We start from the raw sequence: 25,537 nt of genomic DNA on the forward strand, positions 1-25,537 counted from the left end.
TCCTCATTATGTCCAATGAACTGAATTGACCACAGGTTGGCTTCAAACAAGGTGCAGAAACATCTCAGTGATGATCAGAATGGGATGCACCTGAGCCAGACTTTATGTATTATAGCAATGGGTCAGAATATTTGTGTCCATGTGATATTTGAGCTTTCTATTTTTAATACATTTCCAAAAATTGCTAAACTCCTGTTTTCAGTGTGTGATTCAGAGGTATTGAGTATTGTTTGATGAGGGAAAAAAAATTATTTAAAATGAACAAGGTTGCAGCATAACAATGTGAAAAAAGTTAAAGGGTCCGAGTATTTTCTCAAGGCCGTATATATCCCTAGCAAATTTCTATATGCAGAATCTCACATTTAAAGAATGTAATATATTTTATTGGTGTATAGTATGTTGTTGTATTTTAGTCCTCTAATAGTACATTCAATTACTGTAACCATCTAATGCCAGTTTGGCTTCAGCAGTATCTCTCTTTCTGGCTTTCTCACTCACCACCTCGGCAGTATACTGTATTACGTTTCTGATTAGACTTGGTATGTTGAATGAAATTCACCTCCTTTAAATGGCGGCCATTAACTGTGCCATTTTGCTAGGCAGGGCCTTTCTGGACATAATCTTCACACATTTATTGGATACTCATCAGATGGCTTAGATGTCCATTACTGTTCAGTCATTCAAGAAGACAACCTTCCTCACTTGAATAGAAATGAACAAGATAGACGTTCAGTCGGCACGTCCAGTAAGTGTCAGACAAGTGATAGATGAATATTTTTGCAAATAAGAATATACCATGGACAAGAAAATGCTACTGTAAATGTCTGAGTGTGTTTAGAGCCTGGAGAAAATGTACTGGACTGAGTCACCGAATGATGACAGTGTTGAGTGAAGAAGTATAAAAAAGACTAACCTGTATGGAAAAGCTCAAGCTGGACAGCCACCCTTAATTATTTAGCCTTCTATATCAGCATATGTGTTTGGCATGGTTTTATGTACAAGAACCATTTCATTTAATTTTAATATGTTAACACTGTACTTTCCTCACATCAAATAGAGCATGACATTTTCAAACATGCTTAACCCAATTCTAGGTCACGGCAAACAGCCTATTCCAGCAGCATAATTCACAAGGTAACAACCAAGCTCTGAATAGGGTGCTAGGGAATCGCAAGGTCCTCTCATGCGCACATCCTCACTGAACCAGTTTAGAAATGTCACTTAACCTAACATGGGATGTGGGAGGAAAACAGGGATACCTGGAGAACTATCTGTGCAGGCATGTGGAGAATATCTAAGTTCCAATGGCCTAAACATATATAATAATACTTGGTACCCATCATGCCCCAGGGCAATCTATTGCCATGCACTCCTCTCTAACTGTCCAGTCAATTCAGTTTGTTCACTTTTCACTTTTTTTACTTTAAAAACTATTACTACAACAACAACAAAAACCTCAGTTCTTCATTAAATCATCAAGCATTGTGTATTGAGTGCCCAACATGTGGCAGCCTTTTACAGAAGCTCTCTTTCTTTGTATTTTGTAGTATTATTAATGCTAATATTTTGACTCTGACTTGTTACTATACATTTTTAAATGGATGCAAACTTGAGAGATGTTGAAGGGTGTGTGAGTGAACGGAATCTGAAAGCTACCTACAATTTCTGAATATGTAAGAGATTCTGAGAATGTAAAGTGGGATGCATTATATGAGGGTCAGTCAAAAAGCTGCTAAGCTGCTCCTCCAATAAGGTGTAACAGAGCTCTTCAGACAGCAGTTCTACCAGCTGAGTATGGGAATATACAGTGGTGTGAAAAACTGTTTGCCCCCTTCCTGATTTCTTATTCTTTTGCATGTTTGTCACACAGAATGTTTCTGATCATCAAACACATTTAACCATTAGTCAAATATAACACAAGTAAACACAAAATGCAGTTTTAAATGATGGTTTTATTATTTAGGGAGAAAAAATCCAAACCTACATGGCCCTGTGTGAAAAAGTAATTGCCCCCTTGTTAAAAATAACCTAACTGTGGTGTATCACACCTGAGTTCAATTTCCGTAGCCACCCACAGGCCTGATTACTGCCACACCTGTTTCAATCAAGAAATCACTTAAAGAGGAGCTGCCTGACACAGAGAAGTAGACCAAAAGCACCTCAAAAGCTAGACATCATGCCAAGATCCAAAGAAATTCAGGAACAAATGAGAACAGAAGTAATTGAGATCTATCAGTCTGGTAAAGGTTATAAAGCCATTTCTAAAGCTTTGGGACTCCAGCGAACCACAGTGAGAGCCATTATCCACAAATGGCAAAAACATGGAACAGTGGTGAACCTTCCCAGGAGTGGCCTGCCGACCAAAATTACCCCAAGAGCGCAGAGACGACTCATCCGAGAGGTCACAAAAGACCCCAGGACAACGTCTAAAGAACTGCAGGCCTCACTTGCCTCAATTAAGGTCAGTGTTCACGACTCCACCATAAGAAAGAGACTGGGCAAAACGGCCTGCATGGCAGATTTCCAAGACGCAAACCACTGTTAAGCAAAAAGAACATTAGGGCTCGTCTCAATTTTGCTAAGAAACATCTCAATGATTGCCAAGACATTTGGGAAAATACCTTGTGGAAGGATGAGACAAAAGTTGAACTTTTTGGAAGGCAAATGTCCCATTACATCTGGCGTAAAAGGAACACAGCATTTCAGAAAAGAACATCATACCAACAGTAAAATATGGTGGTGGTAGTGTGATGGTCTGGGGTTGTTTTGCTGCTTCAGGACCTGGAAGGCTTGCTGTGATAGATGGAACCATGAATTCTACTGTCTACCAAAAAATCCTGAAGGAGAATGTCCAGCCATCTGTTCGTCAACTCAAGCTGAAGCGATCTTGGATGCTGCAACAGGACAAAGACCCAAAACACACCAGCAAATCCACCTCTGAATGGCTGAAGAAAAACAAAATGAAGACTTTGGAGTGGCCTAGTCAAAGTCCTGACCTGAATCCAATTGAGATGCTATGGCATGACCTTAAAAAGGCGGTTCATGCTAGAAAACCCTCAAATAAAGCTGAATTACAACAATTCTGCAAAGATGAGTGGGCCAAAATTCCTCCAGAGCGCTGTAAAAGACTCATTGCAAGTTATCGCAAACGCTTGATTGCAGTTATTGCTGCTAAGGGTGGCCCAACCAGTTATTAGGTTCAGGGGCAATTACTTTTTCACACAGGGCCATGTAGGTTTGGATTTTTTTTTCTCCCTAAATAATAAAAACCATCATTTAAAAACTGCATTTTGTGTTTACTTGTGTTATATTTGACTAATGGTTAAATGTGTTTGATGATTAGAAACATTTTGTGAGACAAACATGCAAAAGAATAAGAAATCAGGAAGGGGGCAAATAGCTTTTCACACCACTGTATGAGGCTCAGTCAAAAAGTTCTTGGAATTGTAAAATAGCGGAAGAGCAAGAGATGAACTTACGCACACATTGTTGTGTAGGGGAGCGCAGCACATCTGTTGACCAGTTACAACAGGCCTGGTTTGGTTTTGCCGTGTAGTATTGTTTTAATTACAGTTTGAGTTAGACATGTGCATTGTCATTCGGCACAATGCCACAATTCGAACAACGTGCTGACATCAAGTTCATGTGCAAATTGTGGTCTCATAGCGTATCTGAAGCTCATTTTCCACAATCCAGACCTGTTGTAACTGGTCTACAGATGTGCTGCACTCCCCTCCAGAACAATGTGTGTGTAATCTGATCTCTCACTCTCTCCCACTGTTTTACAATTCCAAGAACTTTTTGACTGAGCCTCATATATTCCCATACTCAGCTGGTAGAACTGCTGTCTAAAGAGCTCTGTTACACCTTATTGGAGGAGCAGCTTAGCAGCTCATACAAAGGATGGAAAGGGCAAGGATCTGGATTGGATTGGAGATAAAAGTAAAGGGGGAAAGAAATTCAGAACAGGTCTGCCACCATACAATGACAAGGCCAGGTACTGTGGCATTTTGGGTGCTGCCAAGTACCTATTTATTTCAGGTGCTATTGAATTCTGGAGAAATGTAATCTAATATGATCAGACAAAGTGGAAAAGGCAGGAGAGAAACTGTAGATTTATGTGAATTAGCAAAGGCAAAAAAGTGAGCACTTTATAAGTAAAACTAAAATGTAAGATGCAAACATTGAAATGCTGTCTCGGAGATCAATTACATCATCCAAATTAATGTTTATTTCCTCCGCAACAGAAATGGTTCAGTCTGTTACCAACAATATAATGATGAGTCATTCTGACCCTAGAATGCTGGTGAATTCAACCAGGAAACCTTGAAAGGAGCGAACTTCTATCAGCATGTTTCATTTGTGGACACAACGAGATGGACCCACTCTATTAAAATGTTAAAGTTTTTAAATGTAAACATGTGTTACCACTGAGCACCTCGTACCACGTCTTATTGCCACCTACAAGTCTGTTATGGACAGCAACAGCTTTTTTTATTATCCAAGACAGAAGTGCCTATGTCTGTCTTTTCTGTGGTTTATTACAATATTTTATTTTTCTTGAGCTTCTTTAACTAAGCATTTCAGTACAATTTGCACTGTGTGTTTAATTGTATATGACAAAAAAAAATTAATTTGATTTGAAATTTTGGTTTTAAGAGGTCAACTTCAGTCTTGTCTTTAAGATCCCTAATGGTCATTATGTAGACACTTCTGAAAAGAGCAGTATCTTATGTTCTTTCTTCTTTTTCATTTTCTTGACACAAAGTGAGGTTGAAAATCAATATGAATGGGGAACACTCATTCTTTTCATGTTGCTAAATATGTCTATTTGTTATTTAATGAAACAATAAGGTATGTGCGTTCAGTTCTTCTCAAGCAATATGATTGGTCAGTTTGGCTTTGGTGATGCAATGAAAGAGGAAGTGCGAGTGTGAGATGCATGAGGGGGATTATAAAAGAGTTGCTTTCAAAGATGTAAAGTACAAAACTGGACAGAAGGTGAGAAACCGCTAAGAATAATAATGGCAGAGGCAAAAGCTGGCTTTATTGGAACACACTTGAGAGAGGGAGCACCAGTTAAACAGATGTTTACACACATAAATATGGAGGAAAGGCACTGAAAGTACACCTAGGGCAAGAGTACAGTGCATCCGGAAAGTATTCACAGGGCATCACTTTTTCCACATTTTGTTATGTTACAGCCTTATTCCAAAATGGATTAAATTCATTTTTTCCCTCAGAATTCTACACACCACACCCCATAATGACAACGTGAAAAAAGTTTACTTGATATTTTTGCAAATTTATTAAAAATAAAAAAACTGAGAAATCACATGTACATAAGTATTCACAGCCTTTGCCATGAAGCTCACAATTAAGCTCAGGTGCATCCTGTTTCCACTGATTATTCCTTGAGATGTTTCTGCAGCTTAATTGGAGTCCACCTGTGGTAAATTCAGTTGATTGGACATGATTTGGAAAGGCACACACCTGTCTATATAAGGTCCCACAGTTGACAGTTCATGTCAGAGCACAAACCAAGCATGAAGTGAAAGGAATTGTCTGTAGACCTCCGAGACAGGATTGTCTCGAGGCACAAATCTGGTGAAGGTTACAGAAAAATTTCTGCTGCTTTGAAGGTTCCAATGAGCACAGTGGCCTCCATCATCCATAAGTGGAAGAAGTTCAAAACCACCAGGACTCTTCCTAGAGCTGGCTGGCCATCTAAACTGAGCGATCGGGGGGAAGATCCTTAGTCAGGGAGGTGACCAAGAACCAGATGGTCACTCTGTCAGAGCTCCAGAGGTCCTCTGTGGAGAGAGGAGAACCTTCCAGAAGGACAACCATCTCTGCAGCAATCCACCAATCAGGCCTGTATGGTACAGTGGCCAGACGGAAGCCACTCCTTAATAAAAGGCACATGGCAGCCCACCTGGAGTTTGCCAAAAGGCACTTGAAGGACTCTCAGACCATGAGAAACAAGATTCTCTGGTCTGATGAGACAAAGATTGAACTCTTTGGTGTGAATGCCAGGCGTCACGTTTGGAGGAAACCAGGCACCGCTCATCACCTTGCCAACACCATCCCTACAGTGAAGCATGGTGGTGGCAGCATCATGCTGTGGGGATGTTTTTCAGTGGCAGGAACTGAAAGACTAGTCAGGATAAAGAGAAAGATGACTGCAGCAATGTAGGGAGACATCCTGGATGAAAACCTGCTCCAGAGCGCTCTTGACCTCTTGACGGTTCATCTTTCAGCAGGACAACGACCCTAAGCACACAGCCAAGATATCAAAGGAGTGGCTTCAGGACAACTCTGTAATGTCCTTGAGTGGCCCAGCCAGAGCCCAGACTTGAATCCGATTGAACATCTCTGGAGAGATCTTAAAATGGCTGTGCACCGACGCTTCCCATCCAACCTGATGGAGCTTGAGAGGTGCTGCAAAGAGGAATGGGCGAAACTGGCCAAGGATAGGTGTGCCAAGCGTGTGGCATCATATTCAAAAAGACTTGAGGCTGTAATTACTGTCAAAAGTGCATCGATAAAGTATTGACCAAAGGCTGTGAATACTTATGTACATGTGATTTCTCAGTATTTTTATTTTTAATAAATTTGCAAAAACCTCAAGTAAACTTTTTTCATGTTGTCATTATGGGGTGTTGTGTGTAGAATTCTGAAGAAAAAAATGAATTTAATCCATTTTGGAATAAGGCTGTAACGTAACTAAATGTGGAAAAAGTGATGCGCTGTGAATAATTTCAGGATGCACTGTATATTAAAATATTTTACTGCCTGTTTTTGACATGTAGCATCGCCAGTGATTAATAAATATTTTATTGTGTTTCATCTTCCTTTAAATAGGGGATCTGTAACAAGGCTGAACTACACCAGGGCCCTTGAAGACTTAACTTGCAGTAAAATGTTTCAAATTAGAAGTTTACATTTTATTAATCGTCATAAGAAGTATAAAATCGCAAAAGGATCAAAAGTGGACTTTAAAAAAAAAATGCAAAAACAATACCCTCAATACCTGTATATGCCTTGCTGCACATGTCTGTCTACAATTACTGGGCACCATGCCTGTTTTCATTTATGCATTTTCACACTTTTGGCATGTTTGCCTGAATGTATTAGAGCTCTCAGTCTGCCCTTATAATTTACAGTGACCAGCCAAATATTTAAAGTGCCCAGGGCAGTGTGTAGAAACCCTCGAGCCAGCTCGCACCAAGGTTGTGTCCTGTGGTGGGTCATTTTAAAGCCTTCATCATGTATTCCCACGTGTGCTACAGTCTCTTACCTGTGCTGGGCTCTTCTTGTGCTTCCTTCCTATCTCAGCTACAACAGGGTCCTGCAACAAATTTTCAGGGTCTTTTTCTCCCCTGTGACTACATTTAAATAAAAAGAATTGAAGCAAGAGTTAAACAGGGTAGCACTACTGTAGTGCAAGGTAACAAAAATAGTAAATACCTACTATTCCTGGGGTCTGTTTGGTGATCCAAGTGGGCAGAAAGCTGTCAGCATAATATTCATAGATTTACAAAACTTCTCTAGGTCACTCTGGACTAAATAGGGATGCAACTCAACCTTAAAACGATAAAAAAAGAACAAGAAGGTCTACACATCAGCAGAAAAATAGTAAAAGAATCATCAACAAAACACTAATCCCCATAAATCACCTGCTTTAAATATACAGTATAGGTAAGATTAAATCAAGTTTTATTTGCAAACTGTTCCAGCTTACTTCTTTGCAACACTATTTGCTTTATTGATTGGACTGGAAGGGTTTCAACACAGAAGGTAACAATTTGCATTCAAAACAGAGCTCAGGTCAAAGTTACAACGATGCCCATCCGCAGAAAACCATCAAAAGTGTGGTGGCCATAAGTTGCTGTCAAGAAAATGAGAGCTCAACTATACCATGCAGAAGGTGGGTCTGACACTGTATTTGATGTGTCCTCTTTGTAATATATGGATGTGTTAGCTCCAAGTTTAAACAGCTACTGGCTGCTCCTCAAGGTTGCTCAGTTAAGTCTGAGAATATCCATCAAGTTGTCCTTTGGGGTCTACTGGATTACTGTTGAACAAAGGCTCAACTTTCTCTCTGTTGCACGAGGGACAACTGTGATAATTGATCAGAAACGTGCGAGAAGGTTTGGTGCAGACGCTGACCGTCTCAATCCTGGGTAGGCAGCGTCGGTCGTGGAGGGCCGCAGTGGCTGCAGGTTTTTCTTCCAACTCAGTTTCTTAATGAGAAGTCAATTATTGCTGATGAAGCACTTATTGCTGAAGTGACATTTTGATGCTTCATTTTAGTAGTACAGTATTAACTGTTCATTTTAGTCTTAAAATGGTCGCATTGACTGTTTTAATGGCTCCTTATTAGCAATAAGGTACAAATGACAAAGGAGCCAGCAGATTTCCATCCTGCTTGTTTGCATTTTCACCTGTGTGAATTCATCATGCTCTATTTGGAATGATAAAACACTTAAAAGAAAAATGTGACAGACTGAAAGTGATCCATTTTAGGCTTCAAATCATTTGGATGATATCCTTGGAAAGGAAAAAAATCTATGATATATGATCTATGAGCTTAACATTGCAGGCTTACAAGCCATAAAATTAAATAAGGTCTGAGAGCGACAAGGATTGGTTTCTAATTAAGCAACTGGGTTGGAACGAAAACCTGCAGCCACTGCGGCCCTCCAGGACCGGTGTTGCCCACCACCCTGGTCTGTCTCAATGGACACCTACAGTACCTTTTTCAGATGATGTGCGACTGGGCTTATTAAATAACTTGGGTTACTGGTGATTAGCAGTTGGTTTGGGTCACTGCATCTGAACTCTGACTCCCACTAAGTGAGGCAGTGGGATTTATTTTAAAGTAGACCTGGCAACTGCTTCCGGTCTCCTGTCCAGGTTCTCAAAGATGAATGCAAGACAAAATCTTTAATTAAGCATACTATTATTATTGTTTACTTTTTGAGAATGGTATTTGGATTGTAAAATGAAACCACTGTCAGGCAACTAGTCTATTTTTATTGTTATATCTATTGTATATAAATGTACACTTTGTCCGTAAAATATGCTTAATTCTGAACTGCTAAGTTAAATTTACATTCATTTTTGTTATACAGTATTTGTAGTAAAATGATAGTGTCATTGGCATCATTTACTGTGAAATTCATCCATCCGTCAATCCATTTTCTAAACCCGTTTAATCTTGGGCAGGGTTGTGGTGAAGCTGGAGTGTATCCTAGCAAGCATAGGGTGCCAGAAGGAACAACTCAGCAACACAAATATATATCTATAGTCCTCATAAAATGCATACATAAATGTTCCTTCATTCACTCATTTTCTACTGCTTATCTGAAGCCGGGTCACATGTGCAACAGTCTGAGCAGTGAGGCCCATACGTCTTTTTCCCCAGCCACACTTGCCAACTCATTCTGTGGGATCCGAAGCCATTCCCAAGCCATCAGGGACATATATTTCTCCCAGCAAGTCCTACATCTTCCCCAGGGTCTCCTACCAGTTGGTTGTGCCCATAAATCCTCCATAGGGAGGAGTCCAGTAGGCATCCATCAGATACCTGAACCACCTAAGTTGGCTCCTCTCAATGCGGAGGCTCAGCAACGCCACTCTACTTCTCACATTGTCTCTAAGAAAGAGCCCAGCCACCCTGCACAGAAAGCTCATTTTGGCCACTGTACCTGCAATCTCATTCTTTAGATCATTACCCAAAGCTCATGACCATAGGTGAGAGCAGGCAAATAGATCAACAGGTAAATCGAGAGCTTCGCCTTCTAACTCAACCAGTTCTTCACCGCTACGGCTCGATATAGTGACGGCATAACTGCGCTCACTGCCCCGATCGTTCAGGAAGGAGTGGAGTCAGAATGAATGTGAATATGTAAACCAGTGAATAATCCATTTAAATTACCAGGTTACAAACAAAATGTTGTTGAGGTAATACAATGTCAAAGGGTAAATTTGCAATAGTTTTGCATTTATGAAACTCATAGAAATGGTCACATAATGGTGCCATTTGTAGCTTTGCCTAGTTCAGCAAACATGTTAGAGGCAGCTATGGTCTTTGTATGTGCAGTCTGTGTGTAATTGTTGAGTCTACACCTTTACAAATATTGCCCAGCTCAACCTGACTGATGAGTCAATACTGGCTCTGGCCACTAGGTGCCACTGCTTTAGGTTAAAGAGATTTAACTATGTATGTATGTATGTATGGGTGGCACAGTGTGTAGCGCTGCTGCCTAAGGTTCTCCCTGCGTGGAGTTTGCATGTTCTGCCCGTGTCCGTGTGGGTTTCCTCCGGGTGCTCCGGTTTCCTCCCACCGTCCAAAGACATGAAGATTAGGTGTATTGGCAATTCCAAATTGTCCCTAGTGTATGCTTGGTGTGCGAGTGTGTGTGTGCGCGCCCTGCCCGGGGTTTGTTTCCTGCCTTGTGCCCTGTGTTGGCTGGAATTGGCTCCAGCAGACCCCCGTGACCCTGTAGTTAGGATATACCGGGTTGGATAATGGATGGCTGGATGGATGGATGGATGTATGTATGTTTAAGGGCGGTGATGCGAAACACAAAGAAAGGAATTAGAAAAGGCTGTGTTTTCGAGTCAGGGAGTGAGAACCTGCACTTTTGTCAGTTCAAGCTGCAGAGGTGAATGCCTCCTGTCAAATCCATTTGAGTAAGAGCATTGAAAATCATTTCAGAAGATAAGGAGGCATCATTAATCGTTAATACATTTATTATTTGTTAAAAAAATATGTCTCACTCAGAAAAGTATATACTGATACTTCTATTGGTATCTACCGAAACCCTCATAATTTCTAATTATACTGTGAAAGAAGTTGTTTGCAATACTGCCCACTGCTAATATGCAGGCTATATTAAAACAGCAAAGGTAAATGTCAGAAGACCAGGTTGACTATGAAAGTAATGATTAGCAAGACCATCTTTAAATACATTTATTTGCAAATGTGTTCTGATTTCTAATTGTCATATACAGTATGTTTAGTAAAAATTACATTTTGGATATAGGAGACTGACTGTCAGGCCCGTCACGACAAGGCAGGCAAACCAAGCAATTGCTTGGGGCCCCGAGCTGGCCTGGGGCCCCAAGACAACGACTGGTTAAGAATAAAATGCAGCAACAAACTGTGTGAGCGCCCCATTGATAGTGAATGCAGTAAAGTGCAATGACACTGTTATCGGGATCCCCCTCAAGGGGGCCCCCCTCGCTGACAGCAGCCAGCCAACCACGCGATCTCTGCTGCCGGCAAAATACAAAACTTCCTCGGCAGTCATGAAGCGGAATTATGCTTCAGGAAGCCAAAAAAGAAAGAAGAGAAAATTACATGAGGTCCACGGTGGGCCAAGAAAGGCTCACAGGACTGGCACTTATGTCAATTGAGCGGGATGTTCGCCAGTCTTTGGACATGGAGGACATTGTGATTGCCTTTGCAGAAAACAAGGCTCGCAAACAGCAGTTTTAGATAATTTGCACATGTTTGAGAGAACTGAAAAATGTTAATGTGAGTATGTATGTGTGTGTGTGTTTTTAAGTATGTTGGATTTAGTTATTGTGCACTTTTTTAATGTATATTTGATTTTATGGTACAGTGGTGTTTTTTGCAAATGTTCAATTGTTGAAAATGTTCAAATTTTATGCACTTTATATGCAACAGCAGTATTTGCACTCTAAACATTTTTTTATTTATGCACAGTATATGCAACAGCAGTATTTGCACTGTAAACCTTTTTTATTTATATAAAGTGTGAGTGAATTTAAACTGTATGGCTATGCTGTGGTTCCTTTGCGTGCGTGCGTGCGTGCGTGCGTGCGTGCGTGCGTGCGTGCGTGCGTGCGTGCGTGCGTGCGTGCGTGCGTGCGTGCGGGGGCCTCCATGTCCATTTTGCTTGGGGCCTCCAAATTCCTTCAAACGGCCCTGCTGACTGTGCTTTGTTATACAAAACAGTTTATAGCTAAATATTGATAATGTGAAAGGTTATAATTAGTCACAAAAGCTTACAGAAGATTTTAATATGCAAAATGATTTAGAGAATGCAGGCAAATCTGGGAAATATTCAAAAGTAAAGCATAAGTATATCAGGACAATAAAAAAAAAGAGTCAAACACTATTTCTATTTCTACTTTCATGTAGTAAGATGTAAACATAAATATGTTCTAGCTAGCTCTTTAATTGCTAGTTGTCAAGAAGGATCTTTTTTATAGAGTTTTATTCCTTGACATTTGTTTTAAATGTAATGTGCAATTTACTACAGTACCTCATTCACAGCTGGTGGTATCTTGGCAGAAGCAAGCAATCTTTTCAGCTGAGAAATGTTGAAATTTGACACACCAATGCTTTTTGCCAGACCTTTAGACACCAAAGATTCCATTGCCTATGGAAAGAAACAATGGGTATGAGATGGGGTTGCATCATTAAACACTTGCTATAGAAATTTAAGTTTTACAATGCATTGCAAAAGAGCTCAGAGCAAGTTTCTGATTTTACTGAATAATAAGCACTGTACTGAAATCCTGATCTTTGTGGTATTTTTGTTTTAAAGTACTGGATCTTAAAATTATTTTTTAATGTGAGATTGTTTTATGTTAGAAAAAGTCTTAAGAAAACTAAAAAGGAAACTTGCTGTTTGTGTGAGTATTCAGTCTCTGTGTCACTGAACCTCTGTGTTTGCACAGTTGCCTAATTAGCACACAGTTGCCTTGCAATTTGCTTTAACCAGTGAATCATAATCGTCACATTTTCTGGATAAAAACCCCACAGTGTAAAGATCAGTATTCATATCGTAAATCTAAAAAAGCTGTGGTAATGAAGACTAAAGAGCACTCCTAAGAAGTTAGAGATAAAATAAAACAAATGCCTAAATTAGGAAAAAGGCACAAAACAATATCAAAAATGGTTGAATGTCCCAGTGGGCACTGTTGGTTCAATATCAGGAAGAGGAAGCAACGTCAAACCACCAAGGATGTCCCTCAAAACTCTCTGTGAAAACAAATAGAATTATGAGAGGAGCTATAAAGACCCCAATAACCACTTCAATAACTGCAACTGGAGTAAAGGTGCACCAGCCAACCATATAAAGAGTTCTTCATAACACTGGTCTGTATGGTTGGGCGGTACAAAAGAAGCCATGGTTGAAAAATTGCCATGTGAAGGCATATGTGCAGTTTGCAGAAAAATCTTGAGTGTGAATCTTTTGTGATTTAAAGGAAAAAAAAAATGTTTTGGTCAGAGGAGACCAGGATAGAATTTTCTAGGTTACTTTATTCTTTGTTACTTAGTGTTGTCTAATCTTATTTTTGTTTCATATAAACTTTTCTTTTGTGGTGGGCTGGTGCCCTGCCCAGGGTTTGTTTCCTGCCTTGCGCCCTGTGTTAGCTTGGATTGGCTCCAGCAGACCCCCATGACCCTGTAGTTAGGATATAGCAGGTTGGATAATGGATAGATGGATAAACTTTTCTTTCTTCATTTTGTAAAGCACAAAATGTATAAAAATGGGCTTTATAAATAAATGTTGTTGTTGACTTTATGTTAATTGGAATTAATGTTCACATATGTTCATATTACTTTGATTTTACCATCATGTATCATCTCCGCTTAGTGCACACCTCTAGTGTGGATGCCTGATAACCCCTGAAAAGCCAGAAATAAATAATACAGAAAAAAGAGACATGACCAGCACAGAGAAAGGCAAGAATATGTAAATTGATTTGTAATGTATGGCGGGAGGGTTTGTGTTTATAAGCAGAGGAAAAGAAAAAAAATCTTAAAGATGTCAAAGATGGGCAGATAGAAAAGTACAGAGGAATAAGATAAGATGTGGAATGATTGAGGTCGGGCATTTTGCGGAAGTTGTTTTGCCTGAGCTGACAATTATAAGGGTTTGGAAAATTCTTCAAAGCAGGTAGATGGGAAAGACATGCAACATGACATAATCAAAAAAATTTGCATTCATGTTCAAACAGTACACGTTTAAATCAATGCCATGCAAAAAATAAACACCAGTCTATTACAGTTAAGGCAGACTGGAAGGCGAATTGTAAAAATGACAAGTTTTGAGTACTGGAAAAACTTTGGGTTATAATGGAGGAGTATTACAGCATTACGATTATCAGCATACACTCACCGGTCACTTTGTTAAGTACGCCTGTTCCACTGCTTGTTAACACAAATATCTAATCAGCCAATTACATGACAGCAACTCAATGCATTTAGGCATGTAGACGTTGTTAGGATGACTCACTGAAGTCTGGGTGGAATGGGAGATTCGAATCATGGATGTGCAGTTGACAAATCTGTAGCAACTATGTGATGCTATCTAACCAGTATGGACCAAAATCCCTGAGAAATGTTTCCAGCGTCATGGTGAATCTATGACACAAAGAACTATGGCATTTCTGAAGGCAAAAGGGACTAGCATGGTGTACCTAATAAAGTGACCAGTGAGTGTATGTTACAGTATATATGGTGTGGGACCCCTGACCCTGTGTTTGGATTGAATGGGTTGGAAAATGGATGGATGGATGGATAAGAATGGGCATCCCGGTCAAGAAGAAGCATGGGTTATTACCTGGATGGGAGGCCCAAGAAGAACAATGGATGGATTGGCCGGCTAGGCAAAAAGATAACTGTGCCCAGCCAGTATAAAATAATGGATTGAGCAGTGGAAGCCAAAACTTGGGAGTGGTCCGTCTCCCATGGAATAGGTGGCAGTGGTCCTTGTATGAAAACCCAGTTGGAACACCTGCAGGGATGCTAGGGAGATGGAGTCCAGAAGTGCAACCCTGTAGGGGCCCCTTGGGATCAATAGAGGGTGCTGTTGTGGGTGGACATCACTACTTTCATTATGGCCCGGATGTGCTTCCTGGAAGATGTGACATGGCCCCAGCAGCATTTTCTGGTCCAGCATAAAAGGAAGCCCACTGCCACACATGGTCGAGTCAGAGTCGGGCAACACTCAACTGGAGGGGGAGATGGAGGGAGAATTGTGTGATTTGTGTTCATTTATTGTATAATTGTGGCTTGTTATTGGGAGGATTATGAAGAAGTGCCTGGGAAAGAAATAAAAATCTTTTATTTTACCCTATCAATGTGTGGTGCTTTACTGTGTCTGTGATTTGGGGCTCTCTGGCGCCCCCTGTGGTTACAATAGAGAATTTATATTTACGGATCAATGTGCTCTTTGCAATTATTAAAAAGCTTATGCTTATATTTTTATTTTTAAAGTAACTCAAAAGCCACCATTTATTTGTCATCATAAAGACTGTTGGTGGTTTTTACTTGCGATCAGACTGTTTGGCTTGCTAGATTTAAAACTTCAGTGAGATAATGAAAAGTCAAGGACACTGTGTACTCTGAGAGAGCGGAACAGGCCATTGCTTTAGAAAATATATATAAAGTTTAAATCTATGTAACAATGCTTTCTTATGTATCAAAACTATTTCATCAAGTTAAAGTAAAACATGTTGTATTAGCTAGCGTTAGGTTATTTAAGAGTTCATTAGTAAAGGCTTGTGCTTGTATTTTCATTTCTCCTAAACAGCTAGAAAACTGTCTGTGCTTATCAGCTCAAGGCCACTTGCCTTTACGTCTAGCGGCTTGGCCCCTGTCTGCTTATTGAGACACTAGCATGAGGTGATGACAAGCTATAGAAAGTGTATTCTATAAAAAAAAAAAAACTTAGCACCATTGTCTCAGAGATGCATCTGTCTATAAAGCAGCCTTGAGGGATACTTTGGCAACAAGAAACCATTTATTTGAGCTGCCCAGTATCTCTTGTGTGGGTCCTTCCGATTCCAACTTAATGGTGGGAATTGATCGATAAACAAGTCTCAGATATCTGCAAAGGGTAAGGAGTAATGTTGGCAAGTTCAAGTCAGATGATGGACATTAGTGGGCTGGAACATTAGGTAATGGTGGGAAGAACTAGAAGGAGGAGAATATTAGGCATAGATGATAAGAAATGCACTTGTACATTGAGCCAGTCTCTTTGTTACATTGCTGGGTAATGAAGATGTTTTCCTGCTTTGCCATCTCCTTTTAAGAGAATTTTTCTCCATGACAAATACACGTTTAGGGTGTTGTACAGGTGGATAATTCACGCCAGCATGTTTAAGTTTATTTTGGATAAAGCATTGGTTTTTCCCTGGTTATATTCTCAACAATATTCTTACTTGCATATCTTGGATTAACAAGTGACAGGTAAAATACCATCAACAGACAAAAAAGTATTGTATGCACGTAAGGTTCTCGAACTTGGCAGTAGTGGTGGCAGGAAGGGTGGGTCAGTGTTATTTTTATTACTGTTAAATATATATTCATTTAAAAAAATAGAAGTGCAGCAATATCAACAAATCATTTTTTGCACATCTAGTTTGAATTATTTTTCTTAATGTTAATTTAAGTCCACCTACGAATGGTGAAACATAAACTGGCTGCCTACAGTATCTTTCGATGATACATATGACATACCAACCCATCGCAAGGCACAAATGGTCAAATAATATCCATTATAAATTTAACCAGTAGCATTGTTTAACAGCAAACAGACAGATTACCATTTTTTGCCATCTTTTGTAATATGTGTATACGTGCCTGATGTGTGCGTTTCCGATCTACAAATTATTCAATCCTCAATTAGGTTATCACCAAAATTCCAAAGTCGCATCATTTCATATCTTTTGTAGGAGGCAAAAAAGAGACCCAAAACAAGGTGGGGTGCCAACTGGGCCATCCTATATACTGCAATAGTCCAAAAAATTGAACAGAAATGGGTGCTTACTAAGTGCCTGTTCATCTTATCTACCAATTTGGCTCTCTCAAGTGGGTCTGCATCAGGCAGCTTTGTCATGCAAGACCGCTTTCCTGAGAGTGAGACACCATCTTCTGGGACCTCTCGGTTTTATATGGTCCTGACCGGAAGAGGTGGGACTTCAGGTATAGTGGGCGGGGGACTAGGTGCCAAAGGGCATCTTCTCTGTGTCCTAGAAAAAAATTGATATGGTATTGTTAACAGTGGTGCCTCATCTTGCCCCAGTGGAGTATCACATAGCTTACTTGAACCTGAAAGACGATCCTCAGATGCCCATGTGTGATACCATACAGTCTGCACCTTACTGGCTATTACAGAAGTTAAAGACTTTAGCACCGATTGAGTTTGTGGCTTGTGAATATCAGGCAATTTCATGACTGCCTGACTCTTTGCGATTGGGCGGCAGAGGGGCTGTAGATTTTCAAGCACACTGTGTAGTAGTGTTGGTAGCAATGCCATCACTAACGTTAGCAGAGCTAGCACAGGGGATTTTACATGCCACTGGGGAATTGCCAATATCAGACTGCAGAACATTTTGCGGTTGCTAGTTGTATCCTTTTTATAATAAAACCTAAACTTTTTATTTATTTTTTTTTGTTTTTTGTCGAGACATTGTTCATGATTATCTTGCCCCATTCAGGTTTGCACCTAATGTGACCTACCCTAACCAGTACATTCGGTAAGTTGCTAGTCGATATCCTCCTGTTAATGTCACATGTTTTAAGTGGTAGTGAATGTTAAAATTTAAAGTTAGTTTTATTTCCTAGACCTTGTTAACTAGGTGTACGCTGTAAAATTGCCATCCACACATACACTTCCCAAATATTTTAAGAGTTAAATCCACTCTTTTAGTGATTTTGATATGTACGCCTATAATTAATTTCTATTTTAATCAAACGAGATATGTATTAAAATGCATGTATGCAGTATAGGCTAATTTTCATTTGAAAAAAGAAAATGAAAAAGCTTAGCTACAAAACAGGGTAGGCCAATGAAAAAAGTGGACGGACTTACGCCTAGCTGGACCCCACACTGGTGCTGCACCCTAAAACTTGGTAAGTTGTTTTTGTGCTTTAAATATACAGTCAGAGCAGACCTTCAATTTTGTAGTCGTCATTCTATTACATGAAGGCAGATGTGGAACAGTCATCAACGTCCAAGACTTGTTGCGTCCTTCTATATAAAAGCGGTCGGGACTGTCCTTCCGTCCCGTGAGTGCTATGCAGGCGCGGAGTTTCACACACGCCCCGTCCATTTTGCAATGTACGATGGGATTTGTTGTTTCGTTTTTCCAGGTAAAAGATGATTTTCTACTCCAGACTGTGCGATATCTTCTTCTTCTTTCTTACTATATAAAAGCGGTCGGGATTGTCCTTCCGTCCCGTGAGTGGAAAGCGTAGCGGTATTCCGCTTATCACAGACTCACTACTTGCAGCTTGCGGTACGAAGCGACATGATGTGAGCAGAGTTCTGGTGCTCCCATCGTTCCCTTGCTTTTGTGCGCGATGCGCTGGAAAAATAGACAAAATTATGTCTCTGGAAATAATTAATGTTGATGGAGTACAAATGCCTCACTGCGTAGTAAATATCAGGGGGGTTCAAAAGGGCGACCTCAATATAGAAAAAAAGTTTACATTTCATCACAAAAATAAACTATGAGTATTAAAGTAATACCGCTCAAATGCAATATAACCAAATTAATGAGTTTGTATAAAATATCAAATTGATCTACATATTGAATTGCCTTAAGAAGTTGTCAGCTTAAAAGTCGGTCACCTTAAAAGGCGGGTCAGCCTAGTAGCTTTATATATGTTGTTTATTATAATTTGATACAATGTTTTGAATTCAGTACAAGTCAATAAACGGCTGTACTGATACTTGTCACTTCTTCTTCTTAACTGTAAATGGGTATAGGTTACAAACTCAAGGTTTATTTTCTAGCCACTTTTTCTGTGCTGTTTTATAGTTGCGTGAGCAGATTGGATTTGGCTTTTAAAAAAAGTGACCCCTGAAGGTGTATCTCATGTTAGCTGGCAACTCTAAATTAACGTTGTGTTAGTGAGTGTGTAGTGTGATAGTCTGGAGCCCCCTCTGTGGTTGGTTTCAGCCAGGTTAAGTTCTGCATAAGCAGGTTAGATGGATGAGTTTCATTTTTCAACATCCAAAACAATAGTTTTTAAACTATAATGACTTGATCTGTTCAAAACTAAAGGGTTCTTGTCCACCTACATCACAGTAGGTATACGGTATCTCTCTATATATAACGCAAACTTGACTGACTGACTTGCTCACTAACTCATTAGCAGAAACACTATTTCCTGTTAAGTTAAAAAGTTGAAATTTAGCAGGATGGTACATCTAGAGCAGTAGGTACCCACTAAGACAGGACATTTCAATATATGAATATTCGGGGATAAAGAAAAACTAAACACCCAAAAATCTCAAAAATGCTTTGACTAAAATTTGGCAATATTATAGAAAAAAGAAAATTAGAAGTCCTGCGTTTTTTCATTTGCTATTGCATTTTTTCTTTGTCGATATTTATTAATATTATGCTAATGTACATGGTTTTCCCTGTGCTGAAATGGGGCCTTATGCAAATGAAGGAAGCAGCAGAAGCACTGATGAGCCATGTGAACAGCACCACAAACCAATGGGATGGATGTATGATTGAAGAAGGGGCGGAGACCAAGACAGGAAACAGAAACGCTATCAAGTTTTTTTTTGTTTTTTTTTTAATAAATTTCATTGAAATTTTGTAAGGGTAGAGAAAAAATCCAATTAGCCGATCCACGTTTTTTTATGTGTAGATAATGATACTGTAGTGATAATATTACTGTAGCCGTGCCCTTTTTCCCCAGTGAGTGCTGAGAAGGAATAGATTGGGCTTGCCTGTTTATGCATTTTATGGTAGTCAGTAGAAGCAAAGTGGAGAGACGAAAACACGCAGTATTAACTAATCTTTCATACTCATATAACTCCTCGTGATGCGGTATAAAATAGATACAAATTTGAGCTGGGGGTGCTTTGTCCTCCTTGGATTGTTGAGTGTGATAGTATATATATTCTTTGAAGAAGAGTCAGGCCCGGGGAAAGGTGGATCTCCCACATTATGGTGAAATACATGCAATATTACAGAGAATGAGGGTGTCCCCTTTGAGGTCAGAGTGCGATGTGCTGATACGCTCTTCAAGCCCTATATACGACACAAGCATAGTGTTGTACAACATAGTACTTCTGACACAACACTACTGCCAAGGCCCACTAACACAGCTATTGTGTCTAAACTAGTCACATTTCTGTTAAGGGCCATCGAGTTGAGAATGAACTAAGGTTTATTTAGCCCACTTAAGAGTAGCCAGTCTTCTGATGTGCAAAGTAAACTCATGTGAAAGGAAGTTCAAGAAGATCATTAAAAGCCTTCATCCTAAAAACTAAAACGGAAAACAAACACAGAGCAGCAATAAGTACATTAAAATTACCTTCCAGGTTTCAACATAATCAATGTCTAAAGTTAGCATTTTGCCGTCTTCCTTTGGAAAGAGTTCATTGCCTTTTCGCTGAAATGAGAGATAAAAGACTTTATAATCAATAATACTTAAAGCACATTGTATGCCACACCACTGGTGATGCACATATCTAATTAATGGTAACTGTATATATTTATTAGAGCTGTACAATATACAATTCTATGTGAAGTCTGGACATTCTCCCTGTGTAATATCTTGCATCTTCAAAGAGAGGCCCATTATTATATTGTCAAATCTGAGTGAGTCCAGTGAGTGAATCCTGCCATGCTTCCGATGCTGCCGGGGTAGGCTTAGGCTGTGTAAGACCCTAAAATGGAATTAGCTGGTTTTCATTAATTACATGAATCAGCTGACACTGATGACACCAGGGTGGTAGGCCATATCAGTGATAAATATGAGCCTGCCTGCAGGATGGATGTAAAACACTTGATTCTATGGTGCCATAACAACAATCTCTCCCTGAATGTCGACAAAACAAAGGAGATCATTATTGACTTAGAAAGAAAATGCTTCACTCCACATCAACACCTCCCCTGTCCAGACAGTTAGTAGCTTCAGGTTCCTCTGTGCCCAGATGAACGACTGCCTTATGTGGTCTGTCAACACCACCTGTATGCTCAGAAAGGTTCGGCAAATGCTCTTTTTTTCTGATGAGGTTGAAGAGCTTTGTGGCAGGAACCAAAACATTAGTGAACTTTTACCACTGTACTGTTGCAAGTATCCTGACCGGAGGCATCACAGTGTAGTTTGGTAATCCCACTAGTCAAGACTGCAAACTCCTTCAAAGGATTGTCCGTACAACTTCTACAAATCACAGGGGCTGATCTTCCACAGCTTCATACCCTTTACTCATCCAGATGACATGCACTCAGCTCACTTGCTGTTGTCACTTCTACCTTCTGGAAAGTGCTACCAGGCCCTCACCACTCACTCCAACTGCTTCAGGGACAGCTTCTTCTCCACAGCCATAAGGTCACTGAACTCCCAATAATCCGATCCTATTTGCCTGCACTGTGTACTGTACCCACCAGCTGGTTTATGTGTAATTGTACAATATGGTACAATTTTTATGTATGTATGTATGAATGTATTATTTATCTGTTTATTTATTTGTCTTGTGCTCCTCTTATTTATTTACTCTATTTATGTATACATCACTGCAATTGTTGCCAGAGCTTATCCCAGGCAGCGCTAGAGTAGCCAAGGACAGGGCATACAGTAATTCCATCACCAGGACCACTCGCTCACTATCATATACAGCCAATTTGGAATCACCAGGTAACTTAAATGACATTTCTTTGGGGCTATAGGAGGAGACCCTGAGGGCCAAGAGGAAAATTCATGAAGACACAGCACATGTGTGACCGAGTTTATTCACATCTGTCTGCTTTTTAGAAAGTATAATGTGTAGAACAAAGGCATAACCAAAAGTAAGAGTTTGGTTAAACACTAGTAAAGGTAATCAACTAAAGGAATCTAAGGATTCCATTGCTGGGATAAGAAAATCAATGCTTGTGACAATTGGCTAAGCATCATGGGAGAAAGGTAAAACTCACTTTATTGTGGTTAAAAAAGGGATGTGCATTAGATTTTAGGCCTATAAGGGCTAATCAGACTAATATTGATGCCTCTTTGACAAAATGTATACTTCACACTGCTATGACCTTGAGAGCAGGATGCCAACTATGTGGCATGTAGGTACAGCATGTGTGGACATTTATGTGCATCAAAGCTTTGGAGTCTGGTGAAGATAGAGAGCCAAATGAATCCACTGAATTACCTCCGGGTGCTCCGGTTTCCTCCCACAGTCCAAAGACATGCAGGTTAGGTGCATTGGTGATGCTAAATTGTCCCTAATGTGTGTGTGTGTGTGTGTGCGCCCTGCGGTGGGCTGGTGCCCTGCCCGGGGTTTGTTTCCTGCCTTGCACCCTGTGTTGGCTGGGGTTGGCTCCAGCAGACTCCCGTGACCCTGTAGTTAGGTTATAGCGGGTTGGATAATGGATGGATTGATGGAGAGTCAAAGCCTGTCTTCATAGTATTGGAGGCAAGGTGAGAAGAAGTCCTAGGTTGGTGCCAGTCTATATGTGAACACACAAACCAAATCAACCTATCATGCAATTTTTAAAATTTAGGTGGGAAAAAAAACTATTGTAGGTGTAAACCCTACACAGAAATGGGTGAATGTGTTAACATTACACCGATAGTGACCAGCTTGGTTTCAAAATCAGTAATTTATTGCATGAAGAAGAAATCCTAACCACTGCCCCACCATTCTGCCTATATGGCATTACAATGGGACAGCTTAAAAAACAAAATGATTATTATGTTGAGATGGTCTAGTCAACATACCTGGAGCTCAGTCATGATGTCAAAACATCTATACACCAGTGGGGTTGGTAGTGTCTGAATATTAAGTCAGCATGAGTTCATAAGTACTCAGTAATGGTGGTACAATGGTGGCACAGCGTTGCCACACAGCTGCAGAAGCCTGGGAACATTCTGTATGGGACATTTCTCTTGGTGTCTGTGTGGATTTTTGTCTGTTGCTTCAAACGTCCCATCAGATGTGTATTTTGGGTTATTTGGTAACTCTAAATTGGTAGAGTGTCAGTGAGTGTGCACTAGTGACCCATCTATGGATTGTTGCTGATGAAACTTAGGGTCCTCCACCAGACCAGAGAGGTTTAGACAATTACAGATTTCATAACAGTCTAAAGTTGTATAATCCAGTTCAGGGCAGTTCAGCCGGACTCAGCACATTCAGGTACAGAAGGGAGGAGTAATAGACTGTGAATTCTGAAATTTAAAAAATATTTTGTATCATCTCTATTATTTATATAGAGTGTAGATAATAATTCCACTTACTTGCAAAGCAAACGGGAAATGAATGAGATACAAATCCACGCAGTCAAGCTGCAGGTCACTCAGTGTTTTATTTAGGCACAGGGGGACATCTTCTGGAGCCATGTAGGTAACCCATAACTGAAAACAGCACAACATGAAATGTCTGACACATCGTGACATTGTAGAGAGTCTTACAGAAAACTTTTGCCAACTTTATTTCTCACAACCGAAACACTACTTAACCCCTTTAACAACAAATCAACCGTACTCATTTTATTTCTTACCTTGCTAACTATAAACATGTCCTCTCGCTTGATGATTCCTTTCTGGATTTGGGATCTTATGGCTGCCCCAATGTTCTTCTCATTCTCATAGCTGAAAGCTGTGTCTATATGTCTGTAACCAGCGGCAATGGCTGCTTCCACTGAACTTTGAACCACATCCGGTTGAGTGATCTGCAATCAAAAAGGTTCATCTGTGCACTGCACACACTACACATTGTCCGTCAGTCGTTTTCTAAACCAATTAGTCCTGAACAGGGTCATGGGGGCGCAGGAGCATATCCCAGCTACCATACGGAGCAAGGCAGAAACAAACCCTAGATAAGGTGACAGTCAATCTCAGGGTGAACACACACACACACCAACCACACACTAGGCCCAATTTAGAAATGCCAATCCACCTAACTTGCTGGATTGTGAAAGGAAATTTATGTACCTGGAAGAAACCCACCCAGACTTGGGGAGACATGCAAATTCCACACAGAGAGAACCCAATATTCAAACCCCGGTCTCCTTCTTTTTGGGAACAGCGATAAAACTGTGCCACTATGCTGCCCACACTACACGTTGTGTTAGACTGAATTGCTTTTACCTTCTTGTTTTCATTTCGGAACTAAAAGGAAAGCTGACAGGATCGGTGGGAACTTGCATGGCATGCAGTTTTTGTGGAATATGGTGATAAGGTCAAACCTGACCTTCTGAGCCTCGTGGTGTGAATACTTGTTCATGTGGAATTCCTGCTGAAGTCCAAGCAGATACTGTTAAGGCAGTTTCACCGGGTGGACGCAGGCATCATATCTATGGCTGGTTCTTCCATTGCACCTCTCTCTGTCATTATAGGCTCTAGTGCTGCATAACCCTGACTCAAATAAATGCATCAAGAAGAACATGACCTTCTTTTGTTATTTTTTTTAAATTAAAGTTCCCAGCTGAAAGAGAATGTGGGGTGGCCAATGCCTCCCAAATTGTAGTTTCATAAATATTAAATAGAAGTGCCGAGCGTTTGAGCTGTGATGCATCTAACATAAAGACCACGTTCTTCACATTAAAGAAATGAAGAAGAACCTTTCAGCGGTGTCGTGCCGAACCTAAGTAACTATGTTATTCCGCGTGCCGACATAATTCTACTAATTTTGTTATATATAGTAACAAAATTAGTCCGGTTACAATGAGCTTCAAATATATATATTATTATATTATATACTTTTGAAGCCCATTATAACCGGACCTTAAAGTATTGGTCATTCAAATTTTAAAATACATAGGATCATATGTGAAAAGAATGTTTTGTCATTTTTTTTTTTTTAACTACATTTGGTGGCTTTATGTTTGGTTCCAATTATTTGACTAAAATAAGCAGTTTCTTTCTTAAAGCCAGAAACAGCCCTTTTTATAGCTTCACTTTTCTCATCAGAGTTCTTAAACTTGGACTGATGTTTAGTCTGATAATGTCTTCGTACACTTGACATACAATACATGACACTTTCACAGCATAACGCACACAATTTAATGTAACACGGCCTGCACTGAACACATGGTTTCCATTTACATGTGAGTTGCATACGCAAAACGTAAGTGGGGATGTGGAGCGCGAACGCATGCGCTATAATCTTGTATATGAACGTCTACATGTGGAAGTGTGTATGTCTGTCCGGCCCGGAGCTCAAAGAGCTGGCAAGGTGGTCCCAAGTTAACGAGTCAGAAGCAAAAAGAAGTACGAGGCTACAGCATGAAGCTGAAAGAAAGTGAAACTGCCAAGGAAAGACAAACGAGAGAGAAAGCCGCTTAGCCGCTGATAGACAAAGGGGGGCGAGCACATCCACAAAATGAAACTGCCGACTCTGCTTTTCAATTTATTTTTCTGATGATTTCAATAGATTCTAGGAGCCAGAGCATTTTACAGCACAGGCTTACACAGCTAGTTAAAATATAATAACAAGAGGTTTGTTATAACATACCACAGCCTGCACTGAACACATGGCTTCCCTTTACATGTGAGTCACAAGCGCAAAATATAAGTGAGGGCGTG

At 40.1% G+C, this 25,537-nt stretch overlaps 1 protein-coding gene across 1 annotated transcript in view; it reads right to left on the reverse strand.

Annotated features, from left to right (window-relative positions):
- zgc:56622 (uncharacterized protein LOC326033 homolog) overlaps positions 1-25,537 on the reverse strand; it is a 43,193-nt gene that overhangs the window by 11,904 nt on the left and 5,752 nt on the right. The window contains exons 2-7 of the mRNA XM_039763461.1: positions 23,512-23,682; positions 23,249-23,365; positions 20,336-20,413; positions 12,303-12,419; positions 7,475-7,587; positions 7,301-7,388 (exon numbers count right to left, since the gene is read on the reverse strand). Of these exons, the coding sequence (XP_039619395.1) occupies positions 7,301-7,388; positions 7,475-7,587; positions 12,303-12,419; positions 20,336-20,413; positions 23,249-23,365; positions 23,512-23,682 (684 nt within the window). The remainder of the gene's footprint in view (positions 1-7,300; positions 7,389-7,474; positions 7,588-12,302; positions 12,420-20,335; positions 20,414-23,248; positions 23,366-23,511; positions 23,683-25,537) is intronic.

The sequence above is a fragment of the Polypterus senegalus genome, chromosome 9 (genome assembly GCF_016835505.1).
Source record: "Polypterus senegalus isolate Bchr_013 chromosome 9, ASM1683550v1, whole genome shotgun sequence".
NCBI lineage: Eukaryota > Metazoa > Chordata > Cladistia > Polypteriformes > Polypteridae > Polypterus > Polypterus senegalus.